The sequence below is a fragment of the Phoca vitulina genome, unplaced genomic scaffold (assembly GCF_004348235.1).
Source record: "Phoca vitulina isolate PV1807 unplaced genomic scaffold, GSC_HSeal_1.0 scaffold4, whole genome shotgun sequence".
In the NCBI taxonomy this organism is placed as follows: Eukaryota; Metazoa; Chordata; class Mammalia; order Carnivora; family Phocidae; genus Phoca; species Phoca vitulina.
Window position 1 is genome coordinate 8,371,973 of NW_022589707.1, and position 14,862 is coordinate 8,386,834.

General features: G+C 46.1%; 1 protein-coding gene across 1 annotated transcript in view; it reads left to right on the forward strand.

The window, feature by feature from the left end:
• Positions 1 to 14,862, forward strand: part of KIAA1549 (KIAA1549 ortholog) — a 140,097-nt gene that overhangs the window by 92,707 nt on the left and 32,528 nt on the right. Inside the window, exons 14-17 of the mRNA XM_032401288.1 lie at positions 1,905 to 2,110; positions 3,730 to 3,953; positions 4,918 to 5,071; positions 10,352 to 10,669. Coding sequence (XP_032257179.1) covers positions 1,905 to 2,110; positions 3,730 to 3,953; positions 4,918 to 5,071; positions 10,352 to 10,669 — 902 coding nt within the window. The remainder of the gene's footprint in view (positions 1 to 1,904; positions 2,111 to 3,729; positions 3,954 to 4,917; positions 5,072 to 10,351; positions 10,670 to 14,862) is intronic.

The following is a 14,862-nucleotide window of genomic DNA, read 5'->3' on the forward strand; positions in this document are numbered from 1 at the left end:
GGAAAGCGGTCTCACCTTTAAGTATCAGTAGCTTACTGGGCCCCCCTTTGTGACATTTGCTGCTACGCTGTAAGTTTGGGTTAGCCAGGCTAGCCTATCTGGAGAAGCTAATTACCTCCTTTTAGGCATCGAGCCTGTAATTTGAGTAGCTGCCCCCGGATGAATGGTGGTGCCCGGCTGTGCTCATGTTGCACAAATAGGCTCCCTCCGGGCCCAGGGCAGGGAAAGAAAGCCCCAGATTAGCCTGAATCGAGACAACTATGCTTCCTCGCTAAGGGAGTCGTCATTCATTCACAGTTCCATAAATCATTTCTAATCGTGTGGGGTAACGAATGAATATAATTCACATTGAGAGGAAGTACAAAGACTTCCATACTACTGATGTGCATACATTCCTTATGTAAAATAGCTGTTACTATTTTTTACTGTTTTGCTCATTCTATCCTGTTTTATTTTATTTATTTTTTAAAGATTTTATTTATTTATTTGAGAGAGAGAGACAGAGATAGAGAGAGAGAGCACTAGCTGGGAGGAGAGGAAGAAGCAGGCTCCCAGCTGAGCAGGGAGCCCAATGCGGGGCTCGATCCCAGGACCCCAGGATTGTGACCTGAGCAGAAGGCAGACGCTTAACCTACTGAGCCACCCAGGCGCCCCTCTATCTTGTTTTACATCAAGGAGAAACCTCTATATTTTTCACTTGCGCTTGAATCAACCTCAGGCTTTTGTTTGAAAACAGATTCCACATGCTCTCACTCCTTCTCGTGGCCTCTTGGCCATTTATTTTAAAGCAGTGTCCAGGGTGCTCTGTTAAGCATCTGCCTTCGACTCAGGTCATGATCCCAGGGTTCTGGGATTGAGCCCTGCATCGGGCTCCCTGCTCAGCGGAGAGTCTGCTTCTCTCTCTCTCCCACTCCCCCCTGCTTGTGCTCTCTCTGTCTCTCTCGCTCTCTCCAATAAATAAATAAAATCTTTAAAGTAAAAAAAAAAAAAAAAAAGCAGCATCCGTAGGGTTCAGTGAGCGGCTGTGGCTTATCAGAGGGAGTGCTTCCCAGTAGCTCTGTTGAGCTCTTTCCATCTCTTTAGCCCTTCTGTATCTCTCGCTCTTTGCCTTTATAAAAGTAAAGTTTATCGGGATTATTTCTACTGTAAAAGTCATACTTGTTAAAGAACATCCTCACTAGAGAAAAGGCAAGAAATTGGAGAAAATCACCCATTATACCAAGATCCAATCTCTGTTTTCTTTTTCGAAATTCTGATTACTTTTCTAACATGTTCCAGGTAGTAAAATATACATGCCATACAGTTTCCCCTCTTGACCATTTTTTAAAAAAGATTTTATTTATTTATTTGAGAGAGAGCAAGAGAGCAGGAGCCCAACATGGGGCTCAACCCCAGGACCTGAGACCATGACCTGAGCCTAAGGCAAATGCTTAACCAACTGAGCCACCCAGTCCCCCCCCACGGCCATTTTTAAGGGTACTACTCTTCTTTTTTTAAAGTTGGAATGAATGCCCCGCAGACGGCAGCTTTTTCTCCTCGAGGCTCTTCACCTTGGTTTTCCTCGTGCATCAGAACTGAAAGGCCAGACGCGTTCAGTGTCTGCATGTCCACACTCCCCTCATCTTCTGTCTTTTCCCCAGTATAACTGCCTCAGTGACTACGTTTATATCTCTCCAAATGAGAGCGGAAGTTCAGAGCTGCTGTCAGTGTTTCCTTAAAAGTTCCGCAAGCCACTTAGTGACTCTGCGCAGCGCTTGCGCTTTCCCTTCCCCTCCTGAAGACTTTGAAACGCCTTTAGACAAAACAGGGCAAGTTTTGGCACCAAGTAGCATGACGATTGATTATTTGCTGTTTCTTCAGGATGGCTTTATTTATTTATGCTTTTGCTTCTCCTTCTGCTCCAGGGCCACCGCCACCCAGTTCGGGGAACGAGCAGCACTCGTCGGCCTCCATCTTTGAGCACGTGGACAGGCTGTCCCGGTCCTCGGAGGCCAGCAGGCGGGTTCCCAGTAAGATACAGCTGATCGCCATGCAGCCCATCCCGGCCCCTCCGGTTCAGCACCCCGCACTGGCCGACCGGGTGGCAGAAACCAACAAAATTAACAAGGAGGTATTTGCTCTTTTTTAAAAAGTCCATTTATTAAAAAAAAAAAAAAATTCACATTCTGATTTGGTCACTGCTTAAAAACAGGTGGAAATTGCTAAAGGTAGGAGCTGCTGACAAGTATTCGTCGTTTTAAATATCAAGCTGAGTTTTTGTTTAGATCCAGTGCCGTTCAAGGACACTGTTAGGCGTATGGCAGACGTGCAGAGAGTTAACATAGCAAACCCGAGCCTCCTATCCTTCAAAAGTCCTCCTCTGGCCCTTGGCTGATGTTTGGGGACTTACGTTTCAGAAACATTCCCACTATTCCCAGAACAGAGTGGCTCACTGTGCCCAGATTGTTTATGCAAACAGTATGACTTATCTGAACATCTCTTTTCCTTCTGGGACTCTGGAATTTGGGCACATGCTACGCAGAGGGAGCCTGTTGGACCAGCCCCCAGGACGAATCCTGGGCATTGCATCTCCAGTGGGCTTCCTTGGTGGACATTTCACATGTGTCATCACAACTCATTGCTGGAGGAAGGAAGCAACATTGTTGTGTGTGGCTCCCCTGGGGAAGGCCTCCTAGAAGCTTGCTCCTGGTTCCTCCGGACTTCACCCACATGCCATTTCTCTTTGCTTATTTTGATTTGCATCCTTTTGCTATAATAAATGGGACTAACTGCTGAGTCCTATGAGTTTTCCTAATGAACCTTTGAACCTGGGGTGATCTTAGGACCACTGTAGACTTTGTGATCCCTGATAGATCCACTCTGGCCCCAAGGATCTACTAATACCTAGTAAAATCCGACTGCAGTGAATCCTGGAAGAGTGAGTTAGATCCACTTCTCCCCTGAGATTTTGGGAACTAGAAGGCCAGGCCAAGTCACTGTTAACTTGACCTTGAGAGATTTGACCTGGGCTAGACAATGAGTGGCCCAAAGGCCATTTAGGATTGCACATAAGGCAGCTCCATGTCTGTCCATTTCCTGCCTCTAAGAAACACCTGCTACTGTTGTGAGTTCTGCCAGGGTGAAGTAGTAGGAAGTTGGTACAGTTGCAACCCCCTCCCCGCTTTAAAGGTGATCCTTAAAGTAGATCATCTTACAGAAGTCCTATCAAGAGTTCTTAATGGTCTTTCCTTCTTTTGCTAAGAATGTGCACTGTGGGTTTAGGATGGTGTGCACTGCCTGTGCTCACCAGTGCTGGGGAGCCCCAGCCCTGCACAGCCCCCGGCCTAACCTAGACCTGTCTCCCGCACCTCGAGTTGCATGTGCCTCTGTGCTTACCATGTGTAAGCACCCTAAAGTGGATTCTCCGTGTGCCGGAAAGAAAGAAGGGAGTATGCTCACCAGGCCTATGGCCCCACAACTTGATAGCGTACATCTCTGTTTTTCTTTTACTCTCTTTTTAAAATGTAGTATCTGATGCATACGTGGGCTATGGGACCCAGCCTGTGGCTGATGGCAGATTCTCTGGCCCCGTGTGTGTGTTGGGCTGTCCATGTCGCCCCCTTTGGGGCCTCGCGGGAGCCTGGGACGGCCATCTGGGGGAAAGGAACGCCTTCCCAAGATGCTCTCTCCACATGGGGGCCCCTTCGGGAACATTCCATGTGTCTCCCTTGTCTCCCCTCGGCCGTGCAGATCCAGACGGCGCTGCGGCACAAGTCCGAGATCGAGCACCATCGGAACAAGATCCGGCTCCGCGCCAAGCGCCGCGGGCACTACGAGTTTCCGGTGGTGGACGACCTGTCCTCGGGCGACACGCGCGAGCGGCACCGTGTGTACCGCAGGGCGCAGATGCAGATCGACAAGATCCTGGACCCCACGGCCAGCGTGCCCTCGGTGTTCATAGAGCCCAGGAAGAGGTGCGCGTCCCAAGCAGGGCTCCCCGAGGTCTGCCTGTGGAGGCGCCCACGGCTCTGCTCCCGCTCCGGCTGCTCTCATTCACCCTCCTGCCCCTCCTCTTGCCCCTTATTCCTGGGTTTACTCTGCCTCCTCGAATTCAGCTAGTTGAAAATAGCAGTCGCCCTTTCTTTCTCAGATGGTCCCCCCCTGGTTTCCCTCCTCCGTCTCCCCCCATCCCGCCCTCGCTCCCAGTACCTTCCCCTCCTCTGCGTGGGCAGGTCCATTTCTTTTCCCACAGCTGCCCTCAGAGTCTTGGTCTCTTGGTCTCTTGGTCTTCCAGACCCCCGTCCCTAAGGCGCATGCGTCGTCTCTGATCACTGCCCTCATTTGTGTCTTGCCCTGTTCAACACCTGTAGTGGTGTTGGTTACCTGCCACGTGGAACCTGCGCTCCGTAACAGGCGGGGCCCTGCCTCTCCATTCTGGCTGCGTTCCACCGTCCAGCGGTGTAGACAGGGTCTCCCCATTAGATGGTCCCCTCATTCCGCCCGCACCCACATGCATCTGCTTCCCCTTGCTGGCCCTCAGGATGCTGGTGCCTGCATCTCACACCCTGTCCCCGCATCCCTCCTCCTCTGCAGATCCTACTTGCTTCTTAAGACCCAGTTCAGGCCCCATAGCCAGCCACGGTATCAGTAGCCCACACTGACCTTGCCCTTTCCTGAATGCCTGAGAAAAAGTCATGGTATTTTATTACCTTACATGATTCTCTGCTGTTCCATGCGTTTAATATGCTCAGGTAGACTGTGGCTTTCTTATAGCAGAATCTGTGTCTTACACATTGTTTGTATCCTGTGGGGTGTTTACCGCATTGGCCAGCACATCCCAGATGCTCAGAAAATACTTAATGTTTAGTTGATAAGCTACTGGCAGGAAGGTTTATTTCCTACCAAGATAACCTCTTCCCTCCCCCCCACCCCTGGAAGCTCCAGGATAAAGCGATCTCCCAAACCACGTCGGAAACACCAGGTCAATGGCTGCCCCGGAGATGCCGAGAAGGACAGACTCATCACCACAGACAGCGACGGCACTTACAAAAGGCCCCCCGGTGTCCACAACTCTGCCTACATCGGTTGCCCAGTACGTAATGCTGCTTCTTGCTTCTGGGGTCAGGGTGGGGTGGCTCTTAGGGGAAGGAGAGTGAACAGTGGTGGCCGTGGCCCTGTGTGGTCATGTTGCCAGATGACTGACACTCCAGGGCCAGCTGGGCCGTGAGGCGTGGGGAGAGGGGGCCGGTGGGCTGCTCCTTTGAGGGGAGACATGAGTCACAGAGACCAGCGGGCAGCTGAGTGAGCCCCCTGGAAATGTAACTCTTGTGTTGGTCCTTTCTGTGTGCAAGCCCTGCTGTCATATGCTTCGGGATGGGTCCTCCTTGAGGTTAACTGGGAAACAGAAGTTTGTTTTCTTTTTTTTTTGTCTTCCCCTGGTCCGAGAGTTGTTTGGGTTTCTTGGTAATAGGAGGGATATTTAGGGTTTCGTCTCTCCCTTCTGTTCCTGGAGTGCTAAGAAGGTATTTTATGTGTGTGTGTGTACATGTATAATTTTAATGGAAGAAAAAGGTTAATGGAAATTAAAAAATACAGAATTAGGTATTTTTGTTTTCAAATGGAAAGGGGCCCACTCCGAACTGCTTGAGGTGCTCAAGGCAGACATTGGTGGCTTTAAGGCACATGCACAGACCCCACTGAGTAGGGAAGAAAGGGCCCGCCTCCCCACCGGTGTGCGAGACACCCCCAGATGGAGAGGGAGCTCTGGATGTGGCTGACTCGAGCAGTGCCAGACACACAGTGGACACCGGTAGCCTTGTGCCGGGGGCAGGCCTGGCTCATGGCACAAGACCCCTTCCTCCTCCCAGAGATACACAGAGGCATCCTTGTTTAGAGAGAAATTAGCAAGAGGAGAAAAAACAAACAAACCCACATCCTTGGAGAAGGGGTTTGTGATGTACGTGATGATCACTTTGGATAGAGCTTGTGTGCCCTTAGCCATTGTCTCCTAATTACACAAATAACTAACCCCGAAAGATGTGAAACCTGATCACACAAATCTGCCAAACACCACACTGACATTGGGGCTAAATGTCATTGAATCGTGGTCATCTGAAAGAACCAGACTTTTCCTTGGCAACTTCCTGTATTTCTAGTGTCCTAAAGACTGGCCGCGCCTGCTTATGAGGATCGGTGCAGTCCCAGAGGGGTGCAAGGTTCTATAGACTCAGCTGCTTTGCTCCTGACTCTGGCCGTTTCGGAAGGCTGCGAGTGAGTTCCTAAGATAGGGGAGCCGGTCCCGGCAGTTCTTACAGCAGATGGAGCTCGTGTACTGCTGTTGTGCTTTGGACAGGTGGTTGTCTGGGCGTCTGCGGTGTTTGGCTTCATCTGGGAGGACTGTCCCCTTGGCTCCCCAGGATGTTCACTTGAAGCTTTGGCTTTTGTCTCCCCCGGGACTTGCAGGCCTGATGTGTGAAACCAATGAATAGAAGAAGGGGGCATTCCTTCTCCCCAACCCCCTTACTTCCCTAGCCAGCCAGGAGGGCTCATTCCCTCAAAGAAAATCTGCACCAGTGCTATTTCAATCCTGTCCCCTCTTTTTTTTTTTTTTTTAAGTAGCCCTGAGTTCTGTCATCTGATGCCATTGGGTCTTGTGTCTTCCCCTTGATCTCTCCATTTGTCTTCATCAGTGATCCAAAATCAGGCCGCCTTCAGGGGGGGCCTGGATCATCTTTTCACTTCTTGCTTTTTTTTCTTAGCAGCAAGTGCAGAGGTTCCTCCTTCAGCTGGTGGAAATAAACCCTTCCCTGGAGAGCACCATCTCAGTCAGCCGGCTTCATTTTTCAGAGATTCCCTAAAATGAAATTTTTCTCAGATGGACTTTTTACTTTCTGTAAAAATTCTAAACCACATGCTCTCAAAGATAATGCTTTTTTTGTGGAACTCACTTTTTCTTAGGTAGTATTTCATCTTGAAGATTTTACTACACATACATGTTTTTTCTTAAATTTTGCACTTCACCCTCAAAATATTTTCTCGTTATGAGCTCTGTTCTCCTAGGGTGAAAGAAATATTCCTGTATTTCTTGGCAGCTAGGGGTTACCATTATAATTCAGGCCTCAGCACACTGTGGCCCTCAGGCCAAATCCGGCTAGCTACCAGTTTCTGTGACGTTTTATTGGAACACTGTCATGCTCGTTCATCTGCGTGTTCTCTCTGGCTGTTCTCGCTGAGTGGCAGACTTCCAATACAGAGCAACAGCGACTGTATGACTCAGAGCCTACAATATTTGCCATTTCGCCCTTTTCAGAAAAAGTTTGTATACCCCTGATCTAATTTATCATCCAAACCTGACACCTGGGAGCGTGATAGAAGGCTCTATTAATGATTATATTGGGACAGCAGGCATAAGTTGAGATTGTCCTCGGCCAACCAGGTTATCTGATCATACATCCTCTCTGATGACTGAAGGTAAAACAAAAAACAAAAAACTTCCTATGTATTTCTCAGGAATGATATCTATACAAAGGAAACAAATTGACCAATAATGAAGCTATCAGACTGAGACTCAAGAGAGCGGAATTCAAATTCCAATGGGGATCCTGGATAAATCTTAATGTTCATAGACCACTGTTACCCATTTATTATTCAGTACCACCTATCTGTGAAACACTGTGCAGACGTTGGGATATAGAAGAATGAACAAGACCTCTTCTTGGCCTGCAAGGTGCTGGTAGTGGAGCCCGCCAAACGAGGAGCCTGTTAGAGGTAGAAGGAACCGGAAGCTGTGACGTCATGGCTCCGAAGCTCTTTGCCTTCTTGGCAGGATTCATGAGTCCCGCCTTCACAGCTTCACAGTGTATTTCTTGCTGTAAAAGTTAAACCGTTGGAATCTCAGTTCGGGCCTGCAGTTTTTTATGTGGCCGCAGGCTCGCTTCCTTGCCATGCAGTGTTCTAAAACAAAATTCAGCTGAGCAAATTTAAAGATCGCATTGGCTTTCTTCAGGAGTTCATGAATCAGGCAGCATCCCACCCAGCAAGTAGAAAGGAGCTCCGAGGGGTGGTACGAAATGGAAAGTTTTTATAGACCGAAGGGGGCAGAAAAGGAAGTTTTCTAACAAAGAGTGGATTGTTTTAGGCAAGGTCACTTTTCTTTGGGGAAAGGGGGGAGGGGGTCTGTTGTGCAGATGACCTCACTCGTGCTGATCAGGAATTTCCAGATTGACTGGTTAAAGGTCACATTCCTGGGAGAGGCTGAAAGTGCGGTAAAGTCTTGCTTTGCTCTCTGGGGGCAATGACTCCATTTTGGGCTGGTTGTTGCTTTCTTGCTTTCTTCTTTGTTTTTTGAAGAACAGCTACCTAGCCATTTACTGGAACCACCAGGAACATCGCTTCTGTCTTTGGAGAGACCCCTTCACTTACCAGGGGGATGTGTTTACAGAGACACTTTTCCTTTTGCTCTACTGTGAACTGTTAGGTTGGTGACACACTCCTGGCCTCAGTCTTCCCTCTCTACTTCCCAGGAAAACCCAAGAATGGGAGAAGGGCCTGCACGCGGACATTTTATCCACCTCACAGGGAAAGGAACACAAAGTTCTTCCAGGGCTCCGTCACAGATCCAAGAGCCCTTTGGGGCTCCAAATCCTTACTTAGAATCCCTAGGTGACAGATGTCACTTAGTAGAACCTTTCCTGCAATAGTCCAGTTTTAAGGAAACAGACTTCCGGGACCAGGGTGTCCTGTCCGCGGTAGCGGGGCCACCCACTTGCTGCTGGGAGGGGAAGGGTGCCGGCCCCACCTCAGGAGGGTGGTCACGGCTCAAGGGCCGTGGTTTCTGTGGAGGAGTCAGGGCCTGGTGATGCTACAGCTTCAGAGTCTGCCGAGAGAATCCAGAAATCTGAGCTTTAGTATAAAATTTTCAGGTTTTGAGAAATATTGGCTCTTTATTTCTTTTAGACCGCACAGGCCAAGCGGAACAGGTCTGCGGGCCATGTGCGGCATGCCAGGCCGTAGTGTGGTTTTCTGTCTGTTTGGGGTTAAGCAGCTGCTGCCCTTCAGTGTTCGACGCTGGTGTGAATAAAATAATGATCATCTGTTGGACAGGACCTAATCATGAGGAAGCATTGTATTATTTTATTTTTTATTTTTTTTAAAGATTTTATTTATTTGACAGAGAAAGAGAGAGCATAAGCAGGGGGAGCAGCGGACAGAGGGAGAGGGAGAAGCAGGCTTCCCGCTGAGCAGGCAGCCCAGTGTGGGGCTCAATCCCAGGACCCCGGGATCATGACCCAAGCCGAAGGCAGACGCTTAACCGACTGAGCCACCCAGGCGCCCCATGAGGAAGCATTTTAGACAGTTGTCTGAGAGTAAGGATGTGTCTGTGGAACAGAGATTTTTCTTTGTAAAAGAGTCATTGATCTGAACATCAATACAGACAGGAACGTCTCCTTTAGCCCCTTGAGTAGGGTGGTCCAACCAGCTGAGCCAAACTGGGCCAGTTGGACGAGCAAAGCATTCTAGATACAAGGCGCCCACCCTTCCTCACGGAGGGCACCAGATCACCAGCCCCTCGTGCAGAGCCCCTTCTCCTCAGGGTGTCACTGGCAGTAACAGTGATGACGTGCTTCCGGTGCGCTGACACCAGGAGGGCCTCCTCTCACATCCGTTTCCTCTTTTGTCTCTTGTGTATATTATGGCAGCATTTTGCTCATGAAGCAGTATCAGGAAATAAGATTTTAAGAAACCTTAATTGTTACTTATATCCCTATCTCTTCGACAGTAGGTATAGAATATAATTTAAACCTTTCTGGGTGACTCATGTTATTCAGAGGTAGCTCCATTTGAAAGACATGTGGTTTCTGAATAAACACTCTCTATTTACCATTATAATCAGTTGTTATAATAAGTATCAAAGTTGTTTATACACACACAGGTGCAATATGGTGGTGACTTTGATCTCTTCTGGGGTTGTGTAGGGTGACTTTTTCTTACCATAGTCAATAGACTGCTTTAGTTTTGGGTATCTATGGAAAGTTGACTTGGTATTTTAGTATATAAGACTCTGAGACATTTTTTAGCTTCTTAGAGGCATTTAATAAAAATACATACTTTCAGGTATTGCATTTCAGATAATTGGTTGAGTTTTGCTGGCCAAATGATTGTTGACTATTTTCACTTTTTTCTTTCATCCTAATTCAAGCTCCCCCTGCCACTGCCATCCCATAGATGTTATTTAGCAAATTCTTACGGTAAACTTTTTCCTCAATGTCAGTGAAAATTGTTAAATTCCATTTTGGCCCTGTAGTTTTGCTTTCGAGTCACCACAGAAGCTCACATCTGATCCTTGTTCCTTTTGCTGTTTGCCTTGCTGTAGTCCGATCCCGATCTCCCGGCCGATGTGCAGACCCCATCCTCTGCTGAGCTGGGGAGGTATCCAGGCCTGCCCTTCCCAGCCTCCCAGTACATCCCGCCCCAACCGTCAATCGAGGAGGCGCGCCAGACCATGCACTCCCTCCTGGATGATGCTTTTGCTCTCGTGGCCCCCAGCAGCCAGCCTGCCAGTGCTGCGGTCGCAGGCCCTGGGGTCCCAGCCGTCCTGCCTGTGAACAGCACCCCTTCCCGGGATGAGAGGCGAGCCACCCAATGGGGGTCCTTCTACAGCTCTGCTCAGACGGCCAACAACCCATGTAGCGTAAGTACTGGCCTAGAATTCTCTCATGGGCCAGATGTTGGAATTTTGTTGCCTGACTTCCTCAATTTCAGAATCACTACAATAATACTGAATTCATTTGATCAGAATTAAAGCTTGGCTGAGGGACCTCAGTTTTCATTATTTTCTCCTGAGTTATTTCTTAATGTTGGAAGCATCCTTTTATGCAACTCTGGTGTTTTATGGGAGTATCTTCCTGGGTTCCCTCAGTGTCGTGAAATGGAGGTGGGGCAACTGTCAAAGCATGTTCTTATTGATGTCTTCATAAAAGGTACAGTTTAGAATGTACCAAATCATTGGGCTTCTTCTTAGAAGGCCACCTGGGACTGGAGCAGTCCTCGAGGCTCCAGGACTATAGGCAGCGAGCCCACAGGCAGGCAAGGACAACCATTTCAAATATCAAGTTTCCACCTTAGGACTTAACATTTAAGGATTTCATCTTCCTTTGTTATCCTTTATTTTTTTCATATTCCATCAGTCCTTTCAAATGTGCCTTCTCAAAATACGGGGGAAGAGGTAAAACTGAAGGATGTAACATTAAATATTTTTTTGCTAATTCCAGATTGGATGATTGGACTAAAACATTTGATGCTGAGGGAAGTTAATTAGACCCGGTTTCGCAAGGAGTGTTTATACTGGGTCCTCTGATTTTGTTACCCACATTAAGGTGAAATTGGGTGGTAGTGAACACATGTTAAAGGAATCTTTATCTCTGAAATTGGTTTGAATTTTCAAGGTATGTGGTTAGTAACAGATTGTTTCCTTCAATAACTGCTACCGTGTGGGGAAAATACCATTCCATCTCATTGTTGTCTTTAATGTTACAACTATACATATTAAATACTTCGTATTTGTAACTGGTAGTTTATAATCTGTAAGGAAGTGGATGCTATGGAACAAATTCTTTGATACAGTGAATGTGGCTTCAGCTCCTGTCTCTTCACTTTAAGTTTCTTTCATTTGTTTTTTTTGTTTTTTTTTTTTTAAGATTTTATTTATTTATTTGAGAGAGAGAGTGAGAGAGAGAGAGAGCACAAGAGGGAGGAGCGGGAGAGGGAGAAGCAGACTCCCCGCCGAGCAGGTAGCCTGATATGGGACTCGATCCCTGGACTCCAGGATCATGACCTGAGCTGAAGGCAGTCGCTCAACCAACTGAGCCACCCAGGCGCCCCTTTCATTTGTTTACTAATCCAGGTAGATTTATGGAGTACTGCTGTGTGTGCACTGCACAGCTCCAACTTCTGCATTATGGCCGGGGGTATGTGGACAATTGAAGCAGTGATTTTAAAACAATGTGGTGGGTGCCTTGGCAGGGGGAAAGTACAGCCAGGGAGCATCTAATGAGCTGTGAGGTGTTTAGAAGGATTTTGTAGATAAAATGGCATCTAAGTGGAAGTCTGAAGGCTAATTAATGGTTGCAGGAGAAAAACATGGCAGAGACAGAATTAAAAGTGCCCAGTACAAATTTCTTCTGGACAAGATGGAGGAACAAGGTTGGATTACCTTCCTTCCAGAAACAACTAAAATAACAAGGAGGGAAAAAAAAAGATATATATATATATACATACACACATACAAATATATGGGTTTTCACAATCCTGGGCATTAGGCAGCAAAGGAGAGGGATCACTGAGAAATGAGGTGAGCTCACACATGTCCCAGTTTACTGTCTTGAGAGAGTTTCTAGCTGCGGTGCAGGGAGGAAGACCTCAGGCAGAACGCAGCGTTCTCTCTGAGTTGAGAAAGACAGAATTGGAGACTGGGGAGGAAAAGATAGGTAGATTTCACAACAGAGAGTACAAGAAAGCAGAGAATTCTAGAGATCTGCAGAGAATCTTCACCTGAGTACTGACCAGTTTAAGGGTATGAGGAAACTACCTAAGACTGGGGAAAGAACCACCTAAAAAGATTAGAGGGAATAGTCCTCAGAGCTCACACAGGTGTGGAAATAAGTTCCTACTGTAGAATGAATTGTGTATCCCCCAAATCCAAATGTTGAAGTCTAAACCCCATGTGGCTATTTTGGAGCTAGGGTCTTTAAGGAGGTGACTAAGGTTAAATGAGGTCATAAGTTTGGAATCCTGATCTGATAGAACTGGCACCCTTTCTCTGCCATCTGAGGATACAGCAAGAAGGTGGCTGTCTATAAGGCAGAAAGAGAGCTCTCACCATAAACAAAACCCTGCTGGAACCTTGATCTTGGACTTTCTGGCCTACAGAACTGCAAGAAAACAAATTTCTGTTGTTGAAGCCACCCACTCTGTGGTATTTTGTTATGACAGCCCAAGCTGATTATTACAGTTCCTTTCCTTCCAGAGTAGAAAGCTGCATAATTCATGGAGCACCAGTTAGATTACTCAGAAGGAGCATTGGTTTGCTTCAGTAGTGGAGCAAAATGAGCCCCAGATTAAAGCTTCCCTAGCTCTACCTAACAGCATAAAAACAATACGTGAACCTGGGGGCACCTGGGTGGCTCAGTTGGTTGAGCGACTGCCTTCGGCTCAGGTCATGATCCTGGAGTCCCTGGATCGAGTCCCGCATCGGGCTCCCTGCTCAGCAGGGAGTCTGCTTCTCCCTCTGACCCTCCTCCCTCTCATGCTCTCTGTCTCTCATTCTCTCTCAAATAAATAAATAAAAAAATCTAAAAAAAAAAAAACAAAAGAACAATACGTGAACCTGAACAAAGCTCAAGAATATTTATAAAAAAACAAAAATATATAGCATCCAGCAAGGTAAAATTAATAATGTCTGAAATCCAATCAAAACTAACCATATAAGCAGAGGCAGGAAAATGACACAGAACTAGTAGACAAGGATTTAAAAAAAATAGTTATAATGAAGTTCCATATGTTCAAGAAGCTAGAGAAAAGATTGAATGTATTAATTAGAGGCATTGAGGACATTAAAGGATACAAATCAACGTAGAGATGAAAACTATAATGTCTGAGATAAAATACATACTTATGGGATTAGTGACAGATTAGATATTGAAGAAAAAAGATTAGTAAGTTTGAATACATAGTAATAAAAACTATCCAACATGAAACAAAGAGAGTAAGTAGACTAACAAAATGAATAGAGCATTGATGAGATCGGGACAACCTCAAGTGGACTAAATATACATGTAATTGGAGTTCCCAGAAGAAGGGAGGGAGAGTTAGAAAAAATCAATAATGGCGAAAAGTTTTTCAAATTTGATGGAAACTATAAATCTTCAGATCCACAAAGTTTGATGACCCACTATGCACAAGAAACATGAAGAAAATTATACCAAACAGTATAATCAAATTGCTCAAAATAATTGATAAAGATTTTGAAATCATCCAGAGAAAAAGGACACATTGTAATGCAGTGGAACAGAGGTGAGGATGACAGCAAAATTCTCATTGTCCAGAAGACAGTGAAACAATCCTTTAAAGAACTGAAGGAAAAAACTGTCAATTCTCTATTTGCTGAAAATAACTTTTAAAACTTTTTAGACACACAAAAGCTGAAAGAATGTATCACTGGCAGACTTTAATTACAAGAAATGTTATGGGAAATTCTTTGGGGAGAAGTAAAATGATGCCAGATAAAGATCTGGATCTACATAAATGAGTGAAAAACACTAGAAATGTAAATATGTGGGTAATTTAAAAAAACTTTTTCTTTATTATTTAAAATTTTTAAAAAAGATAATTGGCTACTTAAGGCAAAAGGATGACAGTGTATTATGGGGTTTATAGCATATATAGAAGTAAAATGTATGAAAACACAATAGCACAAAGGGCAAGAGAGGAGAAATAGAAGTACACTCTTTTGATGTTCGTATAGCATACACGAAGTGAAATAATAGCACTTGAAGGTAGATTGTGATGAATGAAAAATATAGAATATAAACTATAGCAACCATGAAAAAAACTTCCAGAGTAATAGTTAATAGCCAACAAAAGAGTAAAAATGAAATTATAAAAAGTACTCAGTCTTGGGGCCCATGGATGACTCAGTCAGTTAAGCATCTGACTCTAGATTTTGGCTCAGGTCATGATCTCAGGGTCGTGAGATTGAGTCTGGTGTTGGGCTCTGTGCTCAGTGTAGAGTCTGCTTGAGATTGTCTCCCTCCCTCTCTGTCTGGCCCTCCCCTGGCTTGCATGCTCGCTCTCTCTCTCCCCCCACCCAATAAATAAATAAATAAA